General features: G+C 41.3%; 1 protein-coding gene across 1 annotated transcript in view; it reads right to left on the bottom strand.

Annotated features, from left to right (window-relative positions):
* Positions 1-18325: 18325 nt before the first annotated feature.
* Positions 18326-24352, bottom strand: part of DLK1 (delta like non-canonical Notch ligand 1) — a 46620-nt gene continuing 40593 nt past the window's right edge. The window contains exon 7 of the mRNA XM_073577989.1: positions 18326-22130. Within this exon, the coding sequence (XP_073434090.1) occupies positions 21413-22130 (718 nt within the window). The 3' untranslated portion in view covers positions 18326-21412. The remainder of the gene's footprint in view (positions 22131-24352) is intronic.

The following is a 24352-nucleotide window of genomic DNA, read 5'->3' as shown; positions in this document are numbered from 1 at the left end:
TATTAAACATTTGTTAAAATATCCAATACAATTTAGGTATATTTTTTATTTATTTTTCAATTTTTAAAATGATTAATAATATCACATCCAAAGGGACAAATACCACTGCACCATGACAAAACACCATATTACCACCACATGGTGACCAATAATAACACATACAAGGAACAAATACAGCCACACCATGACCATACCACATATTACCACCATAATGACAGAATAATAGTACATACAAGGGACAAATACCACTGACCATGGCCAGACACCATATTACCACCACATCGTGACCAATAATACCACATACAAGGAACAAATACAGCCACACCATGACCATACCACATATTACCACCACAGTGACAGAATAATAGCACATATAAGGGACAAATACCACCGCACCATGCCCAGACCACATATTACCACCACATGGTGACTGAATACTACAATACTGATCACTAATAAAAAAACATAATACTATCACCATAAGTGCCATTATACACAGGAGATCTGTACTTAGTATGCAGTGTCTGTGTACAGGTAATACAGTGATCACTAGTGAAATTATACACAGAAGCTCTGTATATAGTGTCAGTGTACAGGTAATACAGTGATCACCGGTGACATTATGCACAGGACCTCTTTATATATTGCTAGTGTACAGGTAATACAGTGATCACTGGAGACATTGTACACAGGAACTCTGTATATAGTGTATAGTGTCAGTGCACAGGTAATACAGTGATCACTGGTGACATTGTACACAGGCACTCTGTATATAGTGTATAGTGTCAGTGTACAGATAACACACTGACTCACCAGTGACGTCTCTAGGTGAAGTCCTTCAGCTTCGCTTTTCATCTTTCATCCAGCACAGATGGCCATCACGTCTTCCAGCTAGGGCTCCTCTCTGCAGGAAATAACACAGTCATCTAGAGCTCCACTTGCAGAACACATTACTTAATTTTTTCCCAACTTCTACACTATGCCAGATGAAGAAAAAAAGGCGACATAGTGTCGCTCTGCACAGTAACAGGACCGCCCCCCCATTTAAAACAGTATCCTCAATAAAATAAAATAAATACATCACTGCAGTAATAATATCACTTAATTAGCCCCTATGGTAATAATATCCCCCATCCTGGCCCCCATGTGTCTCATTCCTGGCTCCAGCCATATGTTCTCTCATCCTGCCCTCATGAGTATCCATTCTGCCCCATATGATCTCCCAATCCTGCCCCATCTGTCTACATCGTATTCATCCTGCCCCATGATCCTGCATCATGTGTCTCCCATCCTGCCCCCTGTGTCTCGTATCCTGCCCCCTCCTGTGTCTCACTGTCACATTCTGCCCCTCCTGTGTCTCACATTCTTCCCCCATGTCCATTCTGCCCCCTCCTGTGTCTTAGTCACATTCTGCCCCTGTGCCTCACATTCTGCCCCCGTGTTTCACATTCTGCCCCCGTGTCTCACATTCTGCCCCCTCAATCTGTATGAGGTTGACATGAACATGCACAAATCACACAGAACCTCCAATGAATCATCTCATGAGAATTAGAGACCACTTTTCAATTAATAGCATTAAATCCCAAATACAGCAAACTAATGACCTTGGGTGACTTATTTGGAGAACATTTTTCAATCTTAATCTGCTCAGAGAATGTACAGGCTGCAATTCATTCTTTTTCATCATGGAGGAATATTAAGGGTCATATATGAAGGTGATGGTCGTACAAGAACCAAAGCAGGTGAAAATGGTGCAAACTAGGCCCTGCTCTGGTCCTGGACACTCACCCGGTGGTCAGAGTGAGTTCTGTGCGCTGCCGGAGGGGAGGACGACCAAGTAAGACTGCCAGTCCCAGATATTCCCAGAGTGCTAACCAGCCCTGCCCTAAGCTGGAGGACCCCCGGACTGGGGATTATTATTATTATTATTATTTTTTATTTATATAGCACCATTGATTCCATGGTGCTGTACATGAGAAGGGGTTACATACAAATTACAGATATCACTTACAGTAAACAAACTAACAATGACAGACTGATACAGAGTGGAGAGAGGACCCTGCCCTTTCGGGCTTACATGCTACAGGATGGTGAGGAAAGAGACAGTAGGTTGGTGGGTTGCAGCAGTTCCGGTGTTGGTTGAGGTGATATCACCGGTAGTGGTGAGAGAGAAGGAGGTAGCGGGGTCATTGCAGGCTGTAGGCTTTCTTGAAGAGGTGGGTTTTCAGGTTCCGTCTGAAGGATCCAAATGTGGTTGATAGTCGGACTTGTTGGGGCAAAGAATTCCAGAGAATAGGGGCTATTCGGGAGAAGTCTTGGAGGCGGTTGGGTGAGGAGCGAATAAGTGTGGAGGAGAGAAGGAGGTCTTGGGAGGACCGGAGATTACGCGAGGGAAGGTATCGGGAGGTAACGGATGCCCAGGGCATATGCCCACCTCACCTGGGAGCGTCTGACTCCTCTGCCAGCTCCCAAAGCACTGAACAGTTATGGTATGTGGCACAAGAGCCTGGCACACTGGACTGCTCACCCATAGTGACCCCAGAGCCCCTTGACCTGTCCGTTTCTCGTAACCACACGTCCCCAAGTGCTTACTTGTCATGTTCTCCCACTGGACCAGGTGACCCCATTGTGAATGGTCATTGGCCCTGAGCATCTCCTCTTACATCTCTAAACCCCTTAGCTGCCCCATATTCGCCCACCGCTGACCTGTCCTTCCACTCCTCTTCCTCTTGCTACACATTGTCACCAGATCCTCTGCTATCTCCCACCCTTGAGAGCACTTTTGCTCCATCAGTCAGCCCTCCTCACTTTCCACCTATGGACATTCCTGGAATGGAGGAAATGCCTATCACTTTTAGCCAGCCCTGTGTCATCCATAATGCCAGTGACTCTGGGTCCCCTCACTTCACTGCACTTGCTGCTTTCCCTTGGACTTTAGGGTCAATGAGCTGACAGATTACGGCTCCGCTCTCTCCATCACTGTGCCTGAAACTTTACAGACCAATGATGAGACGTTCCAGGTCATTATGCACTACGTCACCAGAGAGCACCACCGAGTCGACGACAGAGTCACTGAGTCTGACGTCGGAGAGACTGAGTCAGAGAGACACAGACAAGCACAGACTACTCACCCTTCTCGCATTGTGCCTGCCGTCTGCGCCTCGCCATCCTGCTGCCATCCCGGTCACCGTCTTTTACTCCCGGCCTGTCCTATCAGCGCACTGCATGCTGCTCTGCTCTGGAATGAGGAAGTGGAAATATTTCTAGAATTCGACCCTTTCTTACTTTTGACTCCGCAAAAACTCTTACTTTTTCTCTTACTCATTCTCGTCTCAACTATTGTAACTCTCGTCTAGCCGTTCTCCCTCTTACCAAACTCTCCCCCCTCCAATTTGTCTTGAATGCTGCAGCCAGGATCATATTCCTCGCCAATCGTTACACCGATGCCTCTACCTTGTGCCAGTCATTACACTGGCTACCCATCCACTCCAGAATCCAGTACAAGCTTATTACCCTCACCCACAAAGCCCTCCAAGGCTCAGCACCACCCTACATCTCCTCCCTTGTTTCAGTATACCACCCTACCTGCGCCCTCCATTCTGCTGATGACCTGAGGTTAGTATCCTCAATAATCAGAACCTCCCACTCCCGTCTCCAAGACTATACATGTGCTGCGCCAATTCTTTGGAATGCACTTTCCAGGTCAATATGTTTAGTCCCCAATCCCTACAATTTTAAATGTGCCCTAAAAAACGCATTTATTCAGATTGGCCTACCGCCTCAACACATTAACCTAATCTATCCTGTGTGGCACAGTCAAAAGTTTTACCATAACCATGTTCCCTGCATCATGTTCCCACATACTTTATGCATCTATTAGCCCTCTGTGTCTGTACTGTTACACACTTAACATTATGGCTGGTCCATACAATCAGTGCAATTGTTACCACCCACCTTTCGTGTCTACCTTTTTCCTCATAGATTGTAAGCTTGCGAGCAGGACCCTCATTCCTCTTGGTATCTGTTATGATCTATGTGATTATTGTTATGCTGTAATGTCTATCGTCTGTACAAGTCCCCTGTGAAATGTAAAGTGCTGCAGAATATGTCAGCGCTATAGAAATAAAATTTATTGTTATATTATTATAGAGCAGCGTGTGACATCACGTGAGGGCGGTGCCTCCTGGACCATGGTGCATCGGGGGAGGGGGGAGCCCGGGGGGCCCAGCAGGCTGTGTTATGAAGCAATGGTGAAGCCTGAACAAAATGTAGGGAAGCACGAGCGTGGACCGGGCTGCCAGTGTGCTCGGGCCCCCCTAATTACCGGGCCCCATACAGTTGTAAGGGCTGTAATCCCCAATGGCGGCCCTGACACTCAGATCAAACTGCCTGATTCTATCACATGCTCGTGTTACCCCGGCCTAACAAGTGGGTTTCTGGTATGCTTGATCAGCAGGTGACATTGTGCTTTATTTTGGGCCAGAAGGTGGTGCTTTTTCATTGGCATTGTGTTATAATTGGCTAACAGGGTTATTGTGCTGTATTATCCGACGAAGGCTGCATTGTACCATACTACTGGCCAAAAGGTGGCATTCTGTCATATGGCTGTCCTCCAGGTGGCTTTGTCCTATATTAGCAGCCAACAGATGGAATTTTCCTGTACTGTTACCATTCTGCTGCATCACTACCAGACTTTGTTGTGTAGTTGGCCAACAAGTGGCGTTAATGCTGTATCATTGGCCAAGAAGCAGTGTTTTACTGCATCATAGACCAATCTGAAAGGTTGTGCTGCATTTTTGTCCATCAAAAGTCGCTACACTTTATCATTAGCCATCAGGTGGGATTGGGTTATATTATAGTCCAGGAAGTGCTGTTATAATGTATCACATGCTGGGTTGTGCTATATTATTGGGTATCAAGTGACATTATTCTTTACTGTTGGCCAACAGGTAGCAAAATACATGTTGGCCAAAGCACACCATATCGATTAAGGTATAGATTTTCTTAATTTAAGGGGACCTTTAAGCAGATCAAAAGTGGGCAGGGTTTTTTTCCTGCTGCTCCCATGATTATTTTATTTTAAAATTTTAATCCGTCATATGGTTATGAGATATGGGGCTTTTTATTTTCTGCTAATTTTTATGGTCCTTGCAAAGGGTAGTGCACAAAGGATTCTCTGGGGAAGGTTTTTTAGGGTGTGTGTTCATGTTGCGGATTCTGCTGCGAATCTGCGGCGGATTTGGACCTGCGGATCTGCAGCAGATTCTGCTGCATTGTACAGTACCCTTTTTGTCTATGGGAATAAAAAACGCAGTGCCCACGGTGCGGAATTTTCAGCTCGGATTTGCTGCAGATTTAAATCCGCAGCATGTCAATTCTTTGTGCGGATTCCCCAGCGGTTTGGCACCTGCTCCATGACAGGTGTCAAACCGCAGGGGAAAACCGCAGGCAAATCCGCAATTAATCCGCAGATAAACCCCTGGTCTTTTGACCTGCGGATTTACCTGCGGATTTAGACAAATCCGCGCGGAAATTTCCGCAGCAGAATTGGCAACATGTGCACACTCCCTAAGGCTGCTCTTTATTAGTATCTACTAAAGGCCCATATTTCTGAAACCGTATCACAGATTTAAAAAAAAAAAAAACAGCAAAAAAAACAAACAAGAATAGTCCAGTAAGCAGCAAGAATAAAATAAGACCAAAACCTGCCCACTTTGGACAGGTCATCTTTACAGGAGTATCAATATTTGACAGCAAATCAACAAAAGCCAATGGACAAGGTCTGCAAATTGGGGAACATTTCACTGGCAACGAGGACACATGTCACACATAGTCTGGCCTTTTCTGTAAGATAAGATAAGATAAGATAATCCTTTAATCGTCCCACCATGGGGAAATTCAGAGCATTACAGCAGCAAGGCAGGAACAAGTACAGATACAGATGCATAAAGGCATTACATTGACAGTAGGTAGGTACATATACGAAAAAAAAGATATAACTGGACTATCACAACTTTGGATCTATCAGTTCACTGTCTGGGTCGTTCTCCGTTTTGGACAGTGCTGGTTATACAGCCTAACTGCAGCAGGAAGGAAGGACTTTCGATAGCGCTCCCTCTCACATTTAGGATGAAGTAGCCGGTCACTGACAGTACTGCACATCTTTGTCACGGTCTCATGCATGGGATGGGAATCATTCTGCACCATGTAGCTCACCTTGGCCAGTATCCTCCTGTCGCCTACTTCCTGAACTGGGTCAAGGGGGCATCCCAGGACAGAGCTGGCCCTTCTAATCAGTTTGTCCAGCCTATTCCTGTCCCTGGTTGATATGCCACTACCCCAGCACGCCACACCAAAGAAGATGACTGATGCCACAACAGAGTTGAAGAAGGATGCAAGGAGTGCCCCCCTAACTCTGAAGGCTCTCAGCCTTCTGAGCAGATAAAGCCTATTGTGGCCCTTCCTGTACACTGCATCCAATTGATGGGTCCAGTCAAGCTTATTATTGAGGATCACACCAAGGTACTTATAGGTGTCGACTATCTCAATGTCATTTCCCTGAATGTTCACCACTACTGGTGGATTTTTTCCCTTGCGAAAGTCCACCACCAATTCCTTGGTCTTCCCGGAATTAATCCAAAGGTAGTTCCTCTGATACCACTCCACAAAAGCTTAGTTAGTATCTCTGTACTCTCTTTCATCTCCTCCTGTGATGAGGCCTACTATTGCAGAGTCATCAGAATACTTCTGCAAGTAGCAGCTAGATGAGTTGCACTTAAAATCCGCAGTGTACAGTGTGAAGAGAAAAGGGGCAAGAACAGTACCTTGAGGTGCCCCTGTATACAGATGCAAAACCTGGATGATAAAGAAACAAGACAGAAGAAGAATCAACGCCTTCAAAATTTGGTGCTGGAGAAGAATTTTATTAATACCATGGATGGCAAGATGCCAATAGAACTTCCCCTCTGCTGTTACGATTTCAGCGGTAAGCTGAAGGGACTGATCGTACTTAGAATCTTAGAATGGTAGAGTTGGAAGGGACCTCCAGGGTCATCGTGTCCAACCCCCTGCTCGATGCAGGATTCACTAAACCATCTCAGATAGATGTCTGTCCAGCCTCTGTGTGAAGATTTCCATTGGAGGAGAACTCACCATCTCTCGTGGCCGCCTGTTCCACTCATTGATAACCCTCACTGTCAAAAGGTTTTTTCTTATGTCTAATATGTATCATCTCCCTTTCAGTTTCATTCCATTGCTTCTTGTGTTTCCATGTGCATATGAGAAAAATGATCCCTCTACACTGTGACAGCCCTTCAGATACAATATTTGTAGACAGCTATTAGGACTCCTCTTAAACTTCTTTTTTGCATGCTAAACATTCCCAGATTCTTTAATCGCTCCCCGTAGGACATACTTTGCAGTCCGCTCACCATCATGGTAGCTGTTCTCTGAACTTGCTCCAGTTTTTCAATGTCTTTTTTAAAATGTGGTGCCCAGCGCTGGACACAGTAATCCAGATGAGGTCTGACTAAAGAGGTGAAGAGGAGGATAATTACTTCACGTGATCTAGACGCTATGCTTCTCTTAATGCATCCTACAACTGTGTTTACCTTTTTTGCTGCAGCATCACATTGTGAGGTATTAGTATACCCAAGTCTTTTTCACACATGATGTTGCTTAGTTCTATTCCTCCCATTCTATAGATATAATTTTCATTTTTCTTGCCCAGATGTAGAATCTTACATTTCTCCATTAAATATTAGTTAAATATATTATTCTACTAGTCGCCACCCATTATTCAAGCTTATCTAGATCCTTCTGAATCCTTTCTCTGATTTCTCTAGTGTTAGCTATCCTTCCAAGCTTTGCATAATCTGCAAATTTGATTAGTTTACCTTCAGTTCCCTTATCTAGATCATTTATAAAAATGTTGAACAACACTGGGGCCAAGACATAGCGTTGTGGTACCCTACTTGAAACACTCCTCCAATTGGATGTGCAACCATTTATTACCACTCTTGAGGTCGATCACTGAGCCAGTTATGAATCCACCTAACAATAGCCTTGTCAATCGCATACTTGGTGATTTTTTTCAATAAGGATAGTATGAGATACTACCGTATATCAAATACTTTGTTGAAGTCGAGATACACTATATCTACTGCATTTCCCTGATACACCCAGTCAGTGATTCCATCATAGAAGGAAATTAGATCAGTCTGGCATGACTTGTTTACTACAAACCCTTGCTGGCTCTGGTTAATTAATATATTCTTATCCAAGTACTTACATAATCTGTTCAAAGAATTTTCCTGGTGTATCGCCAACTGTTTAGCAATAAGGTTCGGATACAGCTTTAAAGAAGGCACTACTTGGATATGACACAATTTTATTATACAATGATTAATTTAAATGATAAAACACCAAATTAATGGAATGGCAGATATAATATTACCCTGTTTTGTTAATTCATTTCATGTGACTCATACAATTAATATGAATTATAGTACATAGAGAAATAAGCATCCATACTATACATTACCAAGCATTGTAACATCACTTCTCCACTGGAGGGACCACAGTGTCAGCGAGAAGGAAATACTCTGGTCTTGTCATCACAGAAACCGTGCACCCAAGATACCTTCTGGAAATGTCCCTCCCTCACTGACACAGGGTCCACCTTTTTATACACAATCCTCCCCTATTACATCTGTGCAGTATGTTTAGGCTGAATCATCATCAGAATCTTGAAATTGCACAGTACATTGTCTTGATAACAGCACAAGACTTCAAGGTCTGTTTGTTATAGACTACTACAATCTTAGTTTGTTTGCCCCAACCAGAGATTTGTTTGCCATTAGCATGTCTCTTAACAATAGCACAATGCATCAGGGTTGTTTTGCTACTGATTATAACCCAAGGTCTGTTTGCCTCTAACAATCAATGTTGCCTGTCCAGGTCCAACATATGTTGCTTGTTACAAAGTTAACTCTTCATGCTCATAGCATAACGCTCTAAGATGGTGGCATATGGTCAGCACGACTTCCATAATCACCTATTCTGAAAACTGGATACCTATTGCAACCCAGGCACACACCCATACTTGTCTCATGTGTATCACAATCGGTCCTCGATTATTGATGTCATGCATGACCATTGCTACATGAGACCATAACATTTTGGTCTCTCTTGTCTCCGAGCATCACACTATTATTGAACACAAGACTTCCTTGTTCAAGCAGCATAAATATACACTATCTGTACAGTTGTTCAAAGTTCAGCATTAATTATATTACACCGTAGTATATTGCAATATATAGTGTTTGGATTCAAACAACCATATTTCATATTTGCAATACTTTCCACCCTTGGTCTAGTGACCACACTATATCAAAACATATAAACAATCTATTACAATATGTAGGTGTATAGTACAAGTTATTTTTAATGGTTTCAACACTCCAATTAATTAATACCAACTATAGATATAGTTTCAATCAGTTATACTCTTTGAACCTTCCTAGAAGGTCATTGAAACTTGTTTCAACCAGATGGTCAAATTGTCCAAGCAGAGCAAATAACTGGCTTACACTTATCTACCAACAAAGGACCTTCATTGCCATAATTAGATTGGGTGTGTAAACATTTCCCAAGGATGTTATCTGGTCAGGGGACTTTCTCATTAGCATTCAAGGATAGATCAAAGAAGACACATTTGAATGCTTTTGGGGGGGATAAAAGGAGGGTACTGATTAGCAGAGAAAGAGAGAGACACAGAGAAAGAGATGTGACAGACCAGAGAGGACACGGAGATGAGACTATCTGAATAATGTAATGTATGAATAATGCCTGTTTCTGATTAATGCATATGTATTTATAGTTTTATATTGTTTATTATTTGATCTTATCACTTTATATAGTAAATCAATTTAGTAAATTCAATTCTTGTGTGAGCATTTTCTTATTCATCACAATCCATTGGAACCCTTACAATACAGTAGGCTATAAGATATCCATATTTTTATTAGCACCACACCTGGTAAAGAAAAAAAAATACCCAAAAAAGGGAAGTGAACAGCCAGAATAAAATATAAATAGTTTATTAATATATATATATATATATATATATATATATATATGTAAAAATATACCTGGCACTCAATAGAGGAGAAGCATTTTTTCTTTTATTGTGCTTCCAGACAAAAATAGACTCATATCATATGAACGTTTTCAGTCCTGCAAGGGACCTTCATCAGAAAATTTCTTTAATGAGAACTAGAATTTACAAAAAGTAAACAAAAGACAAAACATCAAATAATTTGTCACAAGCTGCAACAGAAGTGCATTCCTGGCACAGTTACAGATAAGACTAACGATCGTCAAGAACAATGCTTAAAGTGGAAAATGGCGACTGCAGAAAATTCAATCCATCAGTGCTCACATAGCGAATGAGAATTTCAAGGAAGATTTCATCTGTGCTGTGTATAGGGTAAGATATGATTAACCCCTTAGCGACAGAGCCAGTTTGCAGCTTAATGACAAGGTCAATTTTTACAATTCTGACCACTGTCACTTTATGAGGTTATAACTCTGGAACGCATTAACGGATCCTGCTGATTCTGAGAATGTTTTTTCATGACATATTGTACTTCATGTTAGTGATAAAATTTATTTGATAAGTCTTGTGTTTATTTATGAAAAAAACGGAAATATGGCAAAAATTCTGAAAATTTTGCAATTTTAAAACTTTAAATTTTTATGCCCTTAAATCAGAGAGATGTGTCACACAAATTTCTTAATAAATAACATTTTCCACATGTCTACTTTACATCAGCACAATTTTGGAAGCAAAATTTTTTTTTGTTAGGAAGTTATAAGGGTTAAAAGTTGATCAGCGATTTCTAATTTTTACAACAAAATTTACAAAACCATTTTTTTAGGGACCACATCATATTTAAAGTCATTTTGAGGGGTGTACATGACAGAAAATACCCAAAAATGACACCGTTCTAAAATCTAGACCCCTCAAGGTGCTCAAAACCACATTCAAGAAGTTTAGTAACCCCTTACTTGCTTCACAGGAACTAAAGCAATGTGGAAGGAAAAAATTAACATTTAACTTTTTTTTGCAAAAAATTTACTTCAGAACCAATTTTTTTTATTTTCACAAGTGTTAAAAGAGAAATTGAACCACAAAATTTGTTGTGCAATTTCTCCTTAATACGCTGATACCCCATATGTGGGGGTAAACCACTTTTTCAGTGCACGGCAGAGCTCGCAATGGAAGGAGCCCGTTTGACTTTTTCAACACAGAATTGGCTGGAATTGAGATCGGATGCCATGTTGCGTTTGGAGAGCCCCTGATGATCCTAAACAGTGGAAACCCCAAACAAGTGACCCCATTTTGGAAACTAGACCCCTTAAAGAACTTATCTAGATGTGTGGTGAGTACTTTGAACCTTCAAGTGCTTCACAGAAGTTTAAAACGTAGAGCCGGGAAAATTAAAAATAATTTTTTTTTCCACAAAAATGATTTTTTAGCCCGCTATTTTTTATTTTCACAAGGCTAACAAAAGAAATTGGACCACAAAAGTTTTTGTGCAATTTGTCCTGAGTACGCTGATATCTGATATGTAGGGGGAACCACTGTTTGGGTGCATGGGAGAGCTTGGAAGGGAAGGAGTGCTATTTTGGAATGCAGACTTTGATGGAATGGTCTGCGGGTGTCACATTGCGTTTACAGAGCCCCTGATGTGACTAAACAGTATAAACCCCCAAAAGTGATCCCATCTTGGAAACTAGACCCTCGAAGGAGCTTATCTAGATATGTGGTGAGCCCTTTGAACCCCCAAGTGCTTCACAGAAGTGCTTCATAGAGCCGTGAAAATTAAAAATCTTTTTTTTTCCTCAAAAATGATTTTTTAGCCCTCTATTTTTTATTTTCCTAAGGGTAACAGGAGAAATTGGACCACAAAAGTTGTTGTGCAATTTATCCTGAGTACGCTGATACCCCATATGTGGGGGGGAACCACTGTTTGGGCGCATGGGAGAGCTCGGAAAGGAAGAAGTGCCATTTTGGAATGCAGACTTTGATGGAATGGTCTGCGGGCGTCATGTTGCGTTTGCAGGGCCCCTGATGTACCTAAACAGAGGAAACCCCCCACAAGTGACCTCATTTTGGAAACTAGACCCCCCAAGGAGCTTATCTAGATGTGTGGTGAGCACTTTTAACCCCTAAGTGCTTCACAGAAGTTTATAATGCAAAGCCGTGAAAATAAAGTCTTTTTTATTTCCACAAAAGTGATTTTTAGCCCCCAATTTTTAGACCCCCAAAGTTGGTAAATAGTGGAAACCCCTCAATTAATGCTCCAACCCTAATCCCAACACACCCCTAATCCCAACCCCAACCCTAATCCCAACCCTAATCCTAATTCTAATCCTAATTCACCCTAACCCTAATTCTAACCCTAGCCCTAACCTTAGCCCTAACCCTAGACCTAACCCTAGCCCTAACCCTAATGGAAAAATGAAAAAAAATATATTTTCTTTATTTTATTATGTTTGCCTAACTAAGGGGAGTGATAAACGGGGGGGTTATTTACTATTTTTTTTATTTTGATCACTATGATAATTTATCATAGTGATCAAAATGAATGAATGGAATCTGCCAGCCGGAGCCTGCAGATTCCCGGCGGGCACACTGCGCATGTGTCCGCCATTTTCTCCAGATCCAAGATGGCGGCGCCCACCGGAGGATGCCGGCGGGACGCAGGACCACCGGGAGGAGACTCTGGAGCACGGAGAGGTACCGGGGGGGATGACATCAGAGGAAAGAGAATTTAAATGCAAAATCGCGGCTTTTTTTTTTGTGATCACCGTTATAGGGTTAATAACGGCGATTGCAAAAGCAGGGTCGGTAAAAACCGACCCGATTCATGTTCTCTGGGGTCTCGGCTACCCCCTGCAGCCGAGACCCCGGAGAAAATCCAACACTGGGGGGCGCTATTTACTTACTCCACAGCGCCGTGAATTCAAGCATGAGGCCATGGGGAAATAGACGTTACGAAGACACCTTGAATCTTGACCTTAGGACAAAGTGAACATGAAAAGGATATCTGGGTGCTCCCAAAGTGCTCGAGGGCTCAATAGTCATTGTAAAAATAGAGACGAGTACCTGCAAGACATATATACCAGAGAGAGATATTTAGGGGGAGGAGGACATCCTGAGACAGGATCAAGGTCTATAGTGCTGGAAATAAAGAAACATTATGCAGGAAATGAGTAGACCAGAAAAACAAGGTATTTTTTGTAATGTACAAAAGCCCCTAAAATAGTGTTGCTAAATAGACATGATACCTAGTAAATATGACGTTTCTGGAACAAGCGTCTATTTGACTGGTGCTGGAGCTGTTAAGTGTTTAATGTTGGGCATAAAAAAGAAGAGAGTAAACAGGATTATAATTGGTGATTCAAATGCATGTATGTGATTGGTAACCAGAAGAACTGCCTAGCAAAAAACTGACAGAAGCGGCGCCATTTACCTGGATATAGTGGGGCACAAAGGGCAAAGAAAGAGAGATGCAGCGCTTTAATATGCAACACTTGCAATCAGGGCTGGAGCTGTCAAAAAGGAGGAAGCCGTTAGTCAAGGGAGAGAGAGGGGAGTCCGGCTGTATAGCCTCGTCTCCCAGATTACCTGTGCGCCCGCCGTTCAGGGAGGACGTTGTGTGTGCACCGTGCTTCTGGGTTAAGAACCCGGCTGGCGCCGCGTCATAGGCGCGTCATCGTGGTCACCTGACCGTGAGTGCCCCACTGCGCATGCCCACAAATTGTGGAACGTAGTAAAATGACTGGGAGCCGCGTCAGTGCGGTCATGTGATGGCAGGTCAAAGTCCTGCATGTGCACTGGGAATTAACCCTGCGGTGGTTTGTGGCTCTGTATGCGATGCAGTCAATATTTTCCAATTTAAGCATTATTCTTGACAATCTATAGTCTTATCTGTAACTGCACTAGGAATGTACTTCTTTGCAGCTTGTGACAAATTATTTGATGTTTCATCTTTTGTTTACTTTTTGTAAATTCTAGTTCTCGTTAAAAAATTTAAAGAATTTTTCTCGTGAAGGTCCCTTGCAGGAACAAAAACATTCATATGATATGAGTCTATTTTTGTCTGGATGCACAATAAAAGAAAAAATGCTTCTCCACTATTGAGTGCCAAGTATATTTTTACATATTCAACGGGTTGGATGCCTGACTTGAGCACCGATTAACTTCCCCTTCTCAGGAGTGCCGTGTTTTCTACCATTATTAATATATATAGTTGAAAAATTACTCCAGAGTACAGAACAAGACAGAGTGAACTCAGGCAACCACAAATAGAATAAAATCAAGCGAACCAGGTACGTATTACAAAATTAATCAAAAGCCAAATACAAATAGAAGAGACCATTACAAAATGTAACACCCATGTGGGTGTATACATATAAAGATACACAATAAAATATTTTGACTTGATAAATGTCAAGCAGTGGTAAATTTCATATAAGAGATCAAAAGGTAATATACATGAAAAAATTGCAAATTGCCAAAGTGCTAAATATGTTAAATGTTAACACCCCATGAAACAATAGGTGGCATCCAAAGGCTATGCAAAAGTGCAATGTGCCAAAGTGCTACAATGTGCTAACAGAGGATGACATCCATAAGTTGTAAGAAACACTGCTGATGTAAGTAGTACCTGGGTGCTGTGGTTACAAGGAGAGAAGGAACCCCGATGTGCTTTTCGCTTTACCGCTTCTTCCAAGGGGGCATGTATATAGAAGAATGATAGTGCCAGCTATTTAAATGCTGCGGGGGATATGGCACTGGCATCAGCCATGCAAGGAACCGGAAGCGGCAGGTCCGGCATCCATCCCCGCCCATCTCCGACGCGTCAGAAGGAGGGAGAGATGACGCGAACGGACGTGTTACTACAGCAACCCGGTCCAACCGGCCGACGCAAGATCACACCGCAGGAAGTTCAGCAGAAGCCATGATGACTGGAAAAGGTGTGGGGAATGTGAAAAAGAAGTGTAATATGTGGCCGTGACTTTTGTATAAAATTAGATAATAAATATGTATATATACAGTGAGAAAAATAAAAAATGAAAAAAATGATGTGACGGGTTTTAGAATCTGCTCAGTTTGTGACTATCTGCCATTTTCTTGTATTGTTCTGACTGCTGGTCTTTTTCCCCCCGGTGCTGGGTTTGCCTTTGGTCAGGAGATTGTATCACCCTTTATTAACCTGCACTTGTCTCCCACTCCTTGCTAGATAACAGTGTTAATCCGCTTGAAGTCTGGCTTGGAGCCTTGCTTTGCTTACTGTGTGTTTAATTAATGCAGTTCTGGGACCTCTGGTTCTGCTAGTCTTAGTTTCTGTTTTCAGTTTGTTTCTGCAGCCTTCTTTGTGTTTTCTGTTAGGAGGTGACCCCTTTATGTACCCAGTCCTTATATCTTTCAGGGACCCCTTCCCCCTATCTATAGGTCTTCACTTGAGATTAGCCTAGGATCATCAGTGGGTCTATTCACAAGGAATGGGTCGCCCACTCCATCATAGGGTATCAGCCTAGTCGCAGTGCAGGGTCAGTTTTCCCCCTCTTACCCTAGTCCTGTGCTGCAGAACCGTAACAACGTGCATCACTGAACGTTGACACGAAGATCCTATGGATCACCATGGAGAAAGGGGAAGGAAGTCACAAGTCAGGATCCATTCAGGCTAAATAAGATCAGAACACTATCAAGTCAATTAGAGAAAGGGAGCAAAGCTAATGACTTCATTTAATCCATGAGGCTGAAGTGAGCCAATGTTAGAAATCCATCGCGTTTCCAACTGGGCCAGTGTCGTTTTTGTATCACCACCACGTGAATCCTTCAGGAGCCGATCAATGCCAATCACACGAAGAAGACAAGATGTTGCAGCCATGAATTTTCTTAAAATGGTGGGGCATCGGTTTAAGTAATGTCAAATCATTAACATCACGGGCATTCATAATATCAGGGACATGTTCTCTAGTGCGTATCTTTAGTTAAAGGGTGGTCATCCCTACATATATAAGAGAGCAGGGACAGACAGCATAATAGATAACATGATCTATTATTGTGTATCTTTATATTATACCCACATGGGTGTTACATTTTGTAATGGTCTCTTCTATTTGTATTTGGCTTTTGATCAATTTTGTAATACATACCTGGTTCACTTGATTTATTCTATTTGTGGTTGCCTGGAGTTCACTCTGCCTTGTTCTGTACTCTGGAGTAATTTTTTAACTATAAATATTAATAAACTATTTATATTTTATTCTGGCTGTTCACTTCCCTTTTCTTGGGTATTTCATCTTCTTTTGGAAGTTGGCGCACATTATTTATGGTCTTTTTTGGATTTCTTCCTGGTAAAGAAGTAAGGATCACTGGCCTGTAATTTCCTATCGTCTTTCATTTTTTGAAGATAGGGACAACATCTGTTCTCTAATGGAGCAATGCTGCAGTATAAAGCATGCAGAAGTAAAATGGCCACATCCAGAGTATTTAATGAGGAAGAGAAAATATTTCAGACTTCAATAGACCGTGCAGCTAAACTGAAGTCATTTGTTATAGCTGTACTTATACATTTATTTGACAATAGGATTATAGTAATTTGATAATTATATGATTATTGTATGTGCATTTTTCTATATGAAGCAGGGGTGGGCATATTTTAGGTGCAAATGCATAGGGTCCCCTATTGCATCATATTGTAGGAGGCACTGGTAGACACAGATAGGAGAGGGCCCCCGTTCAAGAACAATATATGGGCCCCTTGCAGTCCAATAGTTCATCATGATGCATATCCCCCTCCTCCCGCTTTGGAAGTGGTTGTGGGTCCTCTTACCTTTTAGCCTTCTTACTCTTGTAGTTACTCTATTTCCACCTACACAAACTTTGTAAATATTCTAAAACTTGCTCAGTTCTAAAAAAAAATCCATCTAGTGTTATACACTACCTAGTAGACAAGTTAGGAAAAGATGGAGTTTTTTATCTGATTGAGCAGCACAGCATGTTGTTGAGAGTGCGGTGAAGCAGGGAGGAACCATCTGCCTGGCTCAGAGCACGAAGCGCAGCTCTGACATCACAGCAGGATGAGCCACCCATGCTTACCTTATTTTAATCTCTATCTGGCCTATATTTCTAACTCTCCCCTCTTTTACGTCAACTCTTGAACACTTTAAAAAATACCAAAAAAAGCCCGTTGTAAAGTAAATTTGCACAAACTTTTTTCCATTGTCTACCTGGCTCTGTTGGCATAAATGCATCAAGATGGTCAAAATATCCATAATATGACACTTATGGATGTTAATGGAAAGTTTTCATCTTTTGTAGCTTTATTATGTTTAGAAAGACAACTTCTGTATCGGTAGCAGCAATTTACAATTAGATAAATGGAGCAGCACAGAACATTGATAAGACAAAGCAGCATAGATGTGTACAAGTCTTGTGGTGGCATTTTTCTTCAAGAAACACATATAGTGGGGAAAATAGTGTTTAGTCAGCCACCAATTGTGCAAGTTCTCCCACTTTAAAAGATGAGAGAGGCCTGTAATTGACATCATAGGTAGACCACAGCTATGAGAGTCAAAATGAGAAAACAAATCCAGAAAATCACCTTGTCTGATTTGGCAAGATTTATTTAGCAAATTATGGTGGAAAATAAGTATTTGGTCATTAACAAAAGTTAATCTCAATATTTGATTATATATATTTATTATATATCCTTTGTTGGCAATGACCGAGGTCAAACGTTTTCTGCAAGACTTCACAAGGTTGGCACACACTGTGGGTGGTAAGTTTGCCACTTTCCTCCATGCAGATTTCCTCTAGAGCAGTGATGTTTTGGGCCTGTCGCAGGGCAACACGGACTTTCAAATCCCTCCAAATGTTTTCTATGGGGTTGAGATCTGGAGACTGGCTAGGCCACTCTAGGACCTTCATATGCGTCTTATAAAGCCACTCCTTTGTTCATTTGGCAGTGTGCTTGGGATCATTATCATGCTAAAAGACCCATCCACGTTTCATCTTCAATGCCCTTGCTGATGGAAGGAGGTTTGCACTGAAAATCTCACGATACATGGCCACATTCATTCTTTCATGTACATGGATCAGTCGTCCTGGTCCCTTTGCAGAAACAGCTCCAAAGCATGATGTTGCCACCCCCATACTTCACAGTAGGTATGCTGTTCTTTGGATGCAACTCAGCATTCTGTTTCCTCGAAACATTATGAGTTTTGTTTCTACCACACAGACCTATTTTGGTTTCATCAGACCATATGACATTCTACCAATACTCTTCTGGATAATCCAAATGCTCTCTAGCAAACTTCAGACGGGCCCGGACATGTACTGGCTTAAGCAGGGGGACATGTCTGGCACTGCAGGATCTGAGTCCCTGGTGGCGTAGTGTGTTACTGATGGTAGCCTTTGTTTCGGTGGTCCCAGCTCTATGCAGGTCATTCACTAGGTCCCCCCGTGTGGTTCTGGGATTTTTCCTCACTGTTCTTGTGATCATTTTGACCCCACGGGGTAAGCTCTTGCGTTCAGGCCCCAGATTGAGGAAGATTATCAGTAGTCTTGCATGTCTTCCATTTTCTTATTATTGCTCCCACAGTTGATTTCTTCACACCAAGCTGCTTGCCTATTGCAGATTCAATCTTCCCAGCCTGGTGCAAGGCTACAATTTTGTTTCTGGTGTCCTTCGACAGCTCTTTGGTCTTCACTATAGTGGAGCTTGGAGTGTGACTGTTTTAGGTTGTGGACAGGTGTCTTTTATACTGATAACAAGTTCAAACAGGTGTGATTACTACAAGTAATGAGTGGAGAACAGAGGAGCCTCTTAAAGAAAAAGTTACAGGTCTGCGAGAGCCAGAAATCTTGCTTGTTTTTAGGTGACCAAATACTTATTTTCCATCATAATTTGCAAAATAAATCTTGCCAAATCAGACAAGGTGATTTTCTGGAACTGTTGTCTCATTTTGACTCTCATAGTTGTGGTCTACCTATGACGTCAATTACAGGCCTCTCTCATCTTTTTAAGTGGGAGTACTTGCACAATTGGTGGCTGACTAAATACTTTTTCCCCCCTGTATGTAGCAAGGGCTTAAATTCTGTGCAGGCAACCCCCTATGTACCTGGGACCATGAGACAAAGGACAACTGGAGTTCCCTTCCGAAAGGTGACATGAACCTGTGTGAGGCTCCACCAATCAGTAATTACAGAAAGGGGAAAATAGCTATTGAGTCACATGGTCATTCTCCGAAAAGCTGAATTTTTTTCTATGTATGACAAAGAATTTTAGGAATTACCATGGTTTATCATAGTTAAGGGTGGCATTTCTAAATAAACATGTCACCAGTGTATGACAAAGGGGTCTAATTGGTGGAGATGTAGTTGTCAGGACCTTCACATTCATAGAATAGGAGATAACTTCTCGATTGCTGGGGATCTGTCCGCAACTAAAAAGCTTCCACTTCATCCCACTTTCCCGAGAACAGGGGCCTGTGTGCATGGAGCATTGGTACTTTATACACACCTCTTTTCCAATTTTTCTTAATGGGGTCTCCGGACAGCCAAGCGCATTATTTGGCTGATCTTCAGCACTCCCATTAGGATTGAATAAAAAAACGGCAGTGTGCATGATTGACCACCACCTCAATCACTCGGGCTCTTCAGGATAATTGGGAACCCTAGCAGTTGAACCTTCAGTGATCGGGAAGTTATTCCCTATTCTACAGACAAGGGATCATTTCCAAACTTGGTACAATCCCTTAATAGAGAATGAATGAGGACCAGTATAAATTTTGGTCAACTAGTCGTGTTGGCAGCCATATCACGATATATTTAACTGATTCAATTTCAATTCAAGGAAACCATTATTCACAACTTGTTAAATTATGCACATTTTTTAATCCACCTTTGCACTTTTTTCCTGCTGTTTTGGAATATAAGAATTTTGTAAAATCAGTTCCTGTAGCTAAAGGAAAACTCCAACCATCATAGGCTGTAATAATGATGATCACTTCTATTAGAAGACCAGTTACAATCAGGCTCAGACTGGACCTCAGTTACAAAATGACCCTTGTCATTGAGCAAAGGAAATGCACAAAGTAGTTGAGTCAGATGTGAGAAAATGTAAAGTCTTGTAGGTGATAGAAAGTTACAACAAGCAGATAAAAAAGATAAACATATGTGCTGTATACATTATGTGTTTTTGTAAACTAAAAAATATTTATAAAAATTTTCTTTAAAAAAAAAAAGTTATCTCCTGTCCATGGTGGTCGAACTCCGAAGGATCTCAAGATCTGGAACCACATCTTGATTGGAGTGGACACGCTCATGCTCCCCCTTCACTCCATTGTCTATAGGACTGCCGGAGAAAGCCGAGCACTGTCCATTCAGCATGGGGCTGCCGAATCCTGTTGTTGGAGTTCCAGAGTCCTGATCGCTGCAAGTTATTCTCTGTCCTATGGACAGGAGATAACTTGTTTTTTAGTAATAACCCTTTAATAGTTGATTTAACATGTTTCTGACAAGTCTAAAATCATCAATGTCATCTTCAGTATACCATTTAAACTATTTAATACTCACAGGAGTCCACAAAACTGATAAACTATATGGGCTATTGATTTTCAGGGTCCACACAGTAGTGGTCATACTTATTTCCTTTTCATGCCATCAAAACATCTGTCCTACAGATTCAAGAAAATCCTTTTTCCTAGGAACACATGTGGATGATAAATAAACCATCAAAATGATCTGCTTGCACCATTAACAATCACAAAGTACCACAGCTTGTCAGAATGAGGATGAGCTACACAGCCACATGTAATGACGTACCACCATTCCTTAAGAACCACTAATGGGGCCATTTGTGTGGCTCTTGGGGGACCAATCACACTTTGATGGTCTATTCATGATGATGTTTTCATAAAATAATTCACAAGTAACAACCTTGTCCCCAGTGGGACAACTCATTTTCCATATCCAAGCCTTCAGGAACGCTGTGACAATGATATTTTGAACGGGGAGGGTTGTAATAAATAAAGTTTACCACTGTAAGATCACATTTTCAGATTTTGACTGGACTTTAGACTTTGTCCTTGATCTAACCAGGGTTCACGTTGCACAAATGTTCTCTTCTTGGGTGGTCTACAGTTCTCAGAAAGTATGCCAAGGAATCTGGAAAAGAAAAGGTTGTGATGACTCACTTGACCGTTGGCCTAAAGTTTTGCCCGTCCTTATAGAATCAAAGAATAATAGAATCAAAGAATGGTAGAGTTGGAAGTTACCGCCTGGGTCATATGGTCCAACCCCCTGCTCAAAGCCTTGTGCCCCATTGTATTAAATAGTGGTGTAATTCCTGTTATAGTTAGCAATTTTAACTGTTTCAGGAAAAATAATCTTAACGTCATTGCCATCATCTCTATCAGCTTTCATGTAGAAATCCTTTTTCTTCTGGATAAGATGGCTGTACTTGGCGTTTGCTAACCAGGTCTCACACTTTGAAAAGAAAACAATTCCCGTTGTGATGAGGACAATGAGGCAAGTGAGAAGACCAAGGACAATGAAACAAATGATCTGACTTCTGCTAAGGAACGGGTCCATATTGTGGACGGTCTCCTTCATCGTGATCTTTAAGACTTCATGTCGTTGGTGGGGGAATATCTTGTGATGGGGCTGAAAATGAACATGTTTGACTACAGTATGGGCCTTCTTATTGGTATTCAAGACATCACACGTAGCTCCTCTGTACTCAGGGGGACAGGTGCACTGAAATCCTCCAATCTTCTTATGACAGGTCCCACCATGGGCACAGGGATTACTACTACACAATAACTGGACTTCCTTGCAAGATTGACCAGTGAATCCCACAGGACATTTGCACTGAAATCCTGTATCAACATCAGTGCAATTCCCACCATTTGCACAAGGGTTTGGTTTGCAGCCATCTTTCTTTATTTCACATTTATTGCCTTCAAAACCTGGAGGGCACTGACACGAAGCTTGGGAAGCAAAGCCATTGTGATCTATGCAAGTCCCTCCATTCTTGCAAGGAGACCTATAGAAACATATACAATCACATAAGGGTTAATTAATAATGCTCAACTTTTAAAAATACATAATCAATTCTGTCCAAGACGAAAGTAGATAGTGGCACTTGGCACTGATAGATCCAATATTATTTTTGATGTATCATGCATGGTCTTGGGTTCATCCGCAGAGACACAGGAAACAGCTGTAATGTATGATCACACTTCGTCCGGCCATGATGTGTGGCCTCATACCTGCTGCACTACTTGTTCAATGAGTATGGGAGAACATTCTTCTCATTGTAAAGTAATGACATGTTCAATAAAAGATTAGTATAGCAGACTAATTGTGTTGCCAATGTAGAAGCGGCGACATTCAGATATAATTGCATACATATCCAACTTGGTCTAACAGGTAAGGAAATGAATAGCACTAAATATATAACTACCCAGACTCATTCAGTACTGCTCAATCCGTGTATTTGGTGTCTACATTTACAATTACCTCTCGGTAGCGTGTCCTTGAGCCAGTTTGCATTATGCGAATTCTGTGATATTGTGCCTTTAACTAGCACATCCTTTATATTTCTTCTCAGCCTGCATGAAATTATTTCCTTCCTAATAGTGACTTCAGATAACAAAGGCTCCCTATCAATCATGTAACAATATTTTCTAATAATGGACTTAATTATGATACTCATAGAATTGTGTTGGAGAAACGCAACAAATCTCTTGCCTTTTTCCTTCTTTTTACACTGCAACAAAGACGAACGATCACTCTAATAAGCTCTTTCACATCCTCTCTGGTTGATATTAGTCGGGTAGCTCTGTTTGTGTAATGTGATGTTCAAATCGTGGGGTTGCACCACAAAAGACGCATTACTACTGGTAAAGTGGCATAGTCCTACAAACTACCCCAGGGCAAAGATTCCTTAATATGGTAAGGATGACGACTATCATAAGGCATTGGCAAATCAGTCACAGCAGGCTTGTCATAACAGTTTGTGTGAATAGTGCCCTCCACTACTTCACCCTCCAAATCTAGGAAAACTATTCAACTGCCTTCAATTTTACTTGTAAAACCTATATTAAACTCATGTTCATTTAGATAGTTCACAAAACTCTTTAATTCCTACGATCTCTAAAAAGCCCCCAAACAATAAATGACATGAATACAAAATCAATGAGAAGCAAGAATAACTTAATGTTTCACAAAAGGATAAGATATATTAAAGGGAATCTGTCAGTAGGATCAACCCTCGTAAGTTGTTTACATGGCAATGCAGGTCAGACACGCAGGAGCCGGTAGCTGACTTAAGCTTGCCTGCTATGGGCAATGCATGACGTCACTGCTATGCGTCGCCTGTGACTGGCACACCAACATCAGCTGCAGGCCTCTGATCGGCCATCGTGAATTGCATAATACATACCAGCTGAATTTGCATTCTCGGACCCACATTCAGCTGAAAAGGCACTGGCATGAATGGGCCACCTTCATGCCTTCATGCACGGACTTGTTTGTACCCTCTGCCACTGCGATCATTACACCCCTGACTATAATACTGCTCCTATGTTCAAGAATATTACTAGTATAATACTGCTCCTATGTCCAAAATTATAACTACTATAATACTGCTCCTATGTCCAAGAATATAATAATAGAATACTGTCCCTATGTACAAGAATAAAACTACTATAATACTGCCCCCTATGTACAAGAATATAGCTACTATAATACTGCCTCCTATGTACAAGAATATAACTAATATAATACTGCCCCTATGTACAAGAATATAACTACTATAATACTGCTACTACGTACAAGAATATAACTACTATAATACTGCTCCTATGTACAAGAATATAACTACTATAATACTGCCCCTATGTACAATATTATAGCTACTATAATACGACATCCAATGTACAAGAATATAACTACTATAATATTGCTCCTATGTACAAGAATATAACTACTATAATACTGCTCCTATGTACAAGAATATAACTACTATAATACTGCCCCCTATGTACAATATTATAGCTACTATAATACGACATCCAATGTACAAGAATATAACTACTATAATACTGCTCCTGTGTATAAGAATATAGCTACTATAATACTGCCACTATGTACAAGAATATAACTACTATAATACTGCCTCCTATGTACAAGAATATAACTACTATAATACTGCCTCCTATGTACAAGAATATAACTACTATAATACTGCCCCTTTGTACAAGA

Source organism: Dendrobates tinctorius, unplaced genomic scaffold (genome assembly GCF_039654945.1).
Source record: "Dendrobates tinctorius isolate UK_male_01 unplaced genomic scaffold, ASM3965494v1 ptg000058l, whole genome shotgun sequence".
In the NCBI taxonomy this organism is placed as follows: domain Eukaryota; kingdom Metazoa; phylum Chordata; class Amphibia; order Anura; family Dendrobatidae; genus Dendrobates; species Dendrobates tinctorius.
The sequence above is the reverse complement of the archived record's forward strand: the minus strand, read 5'-3'. Positions and strand labels throughout refer to the sequence as shown.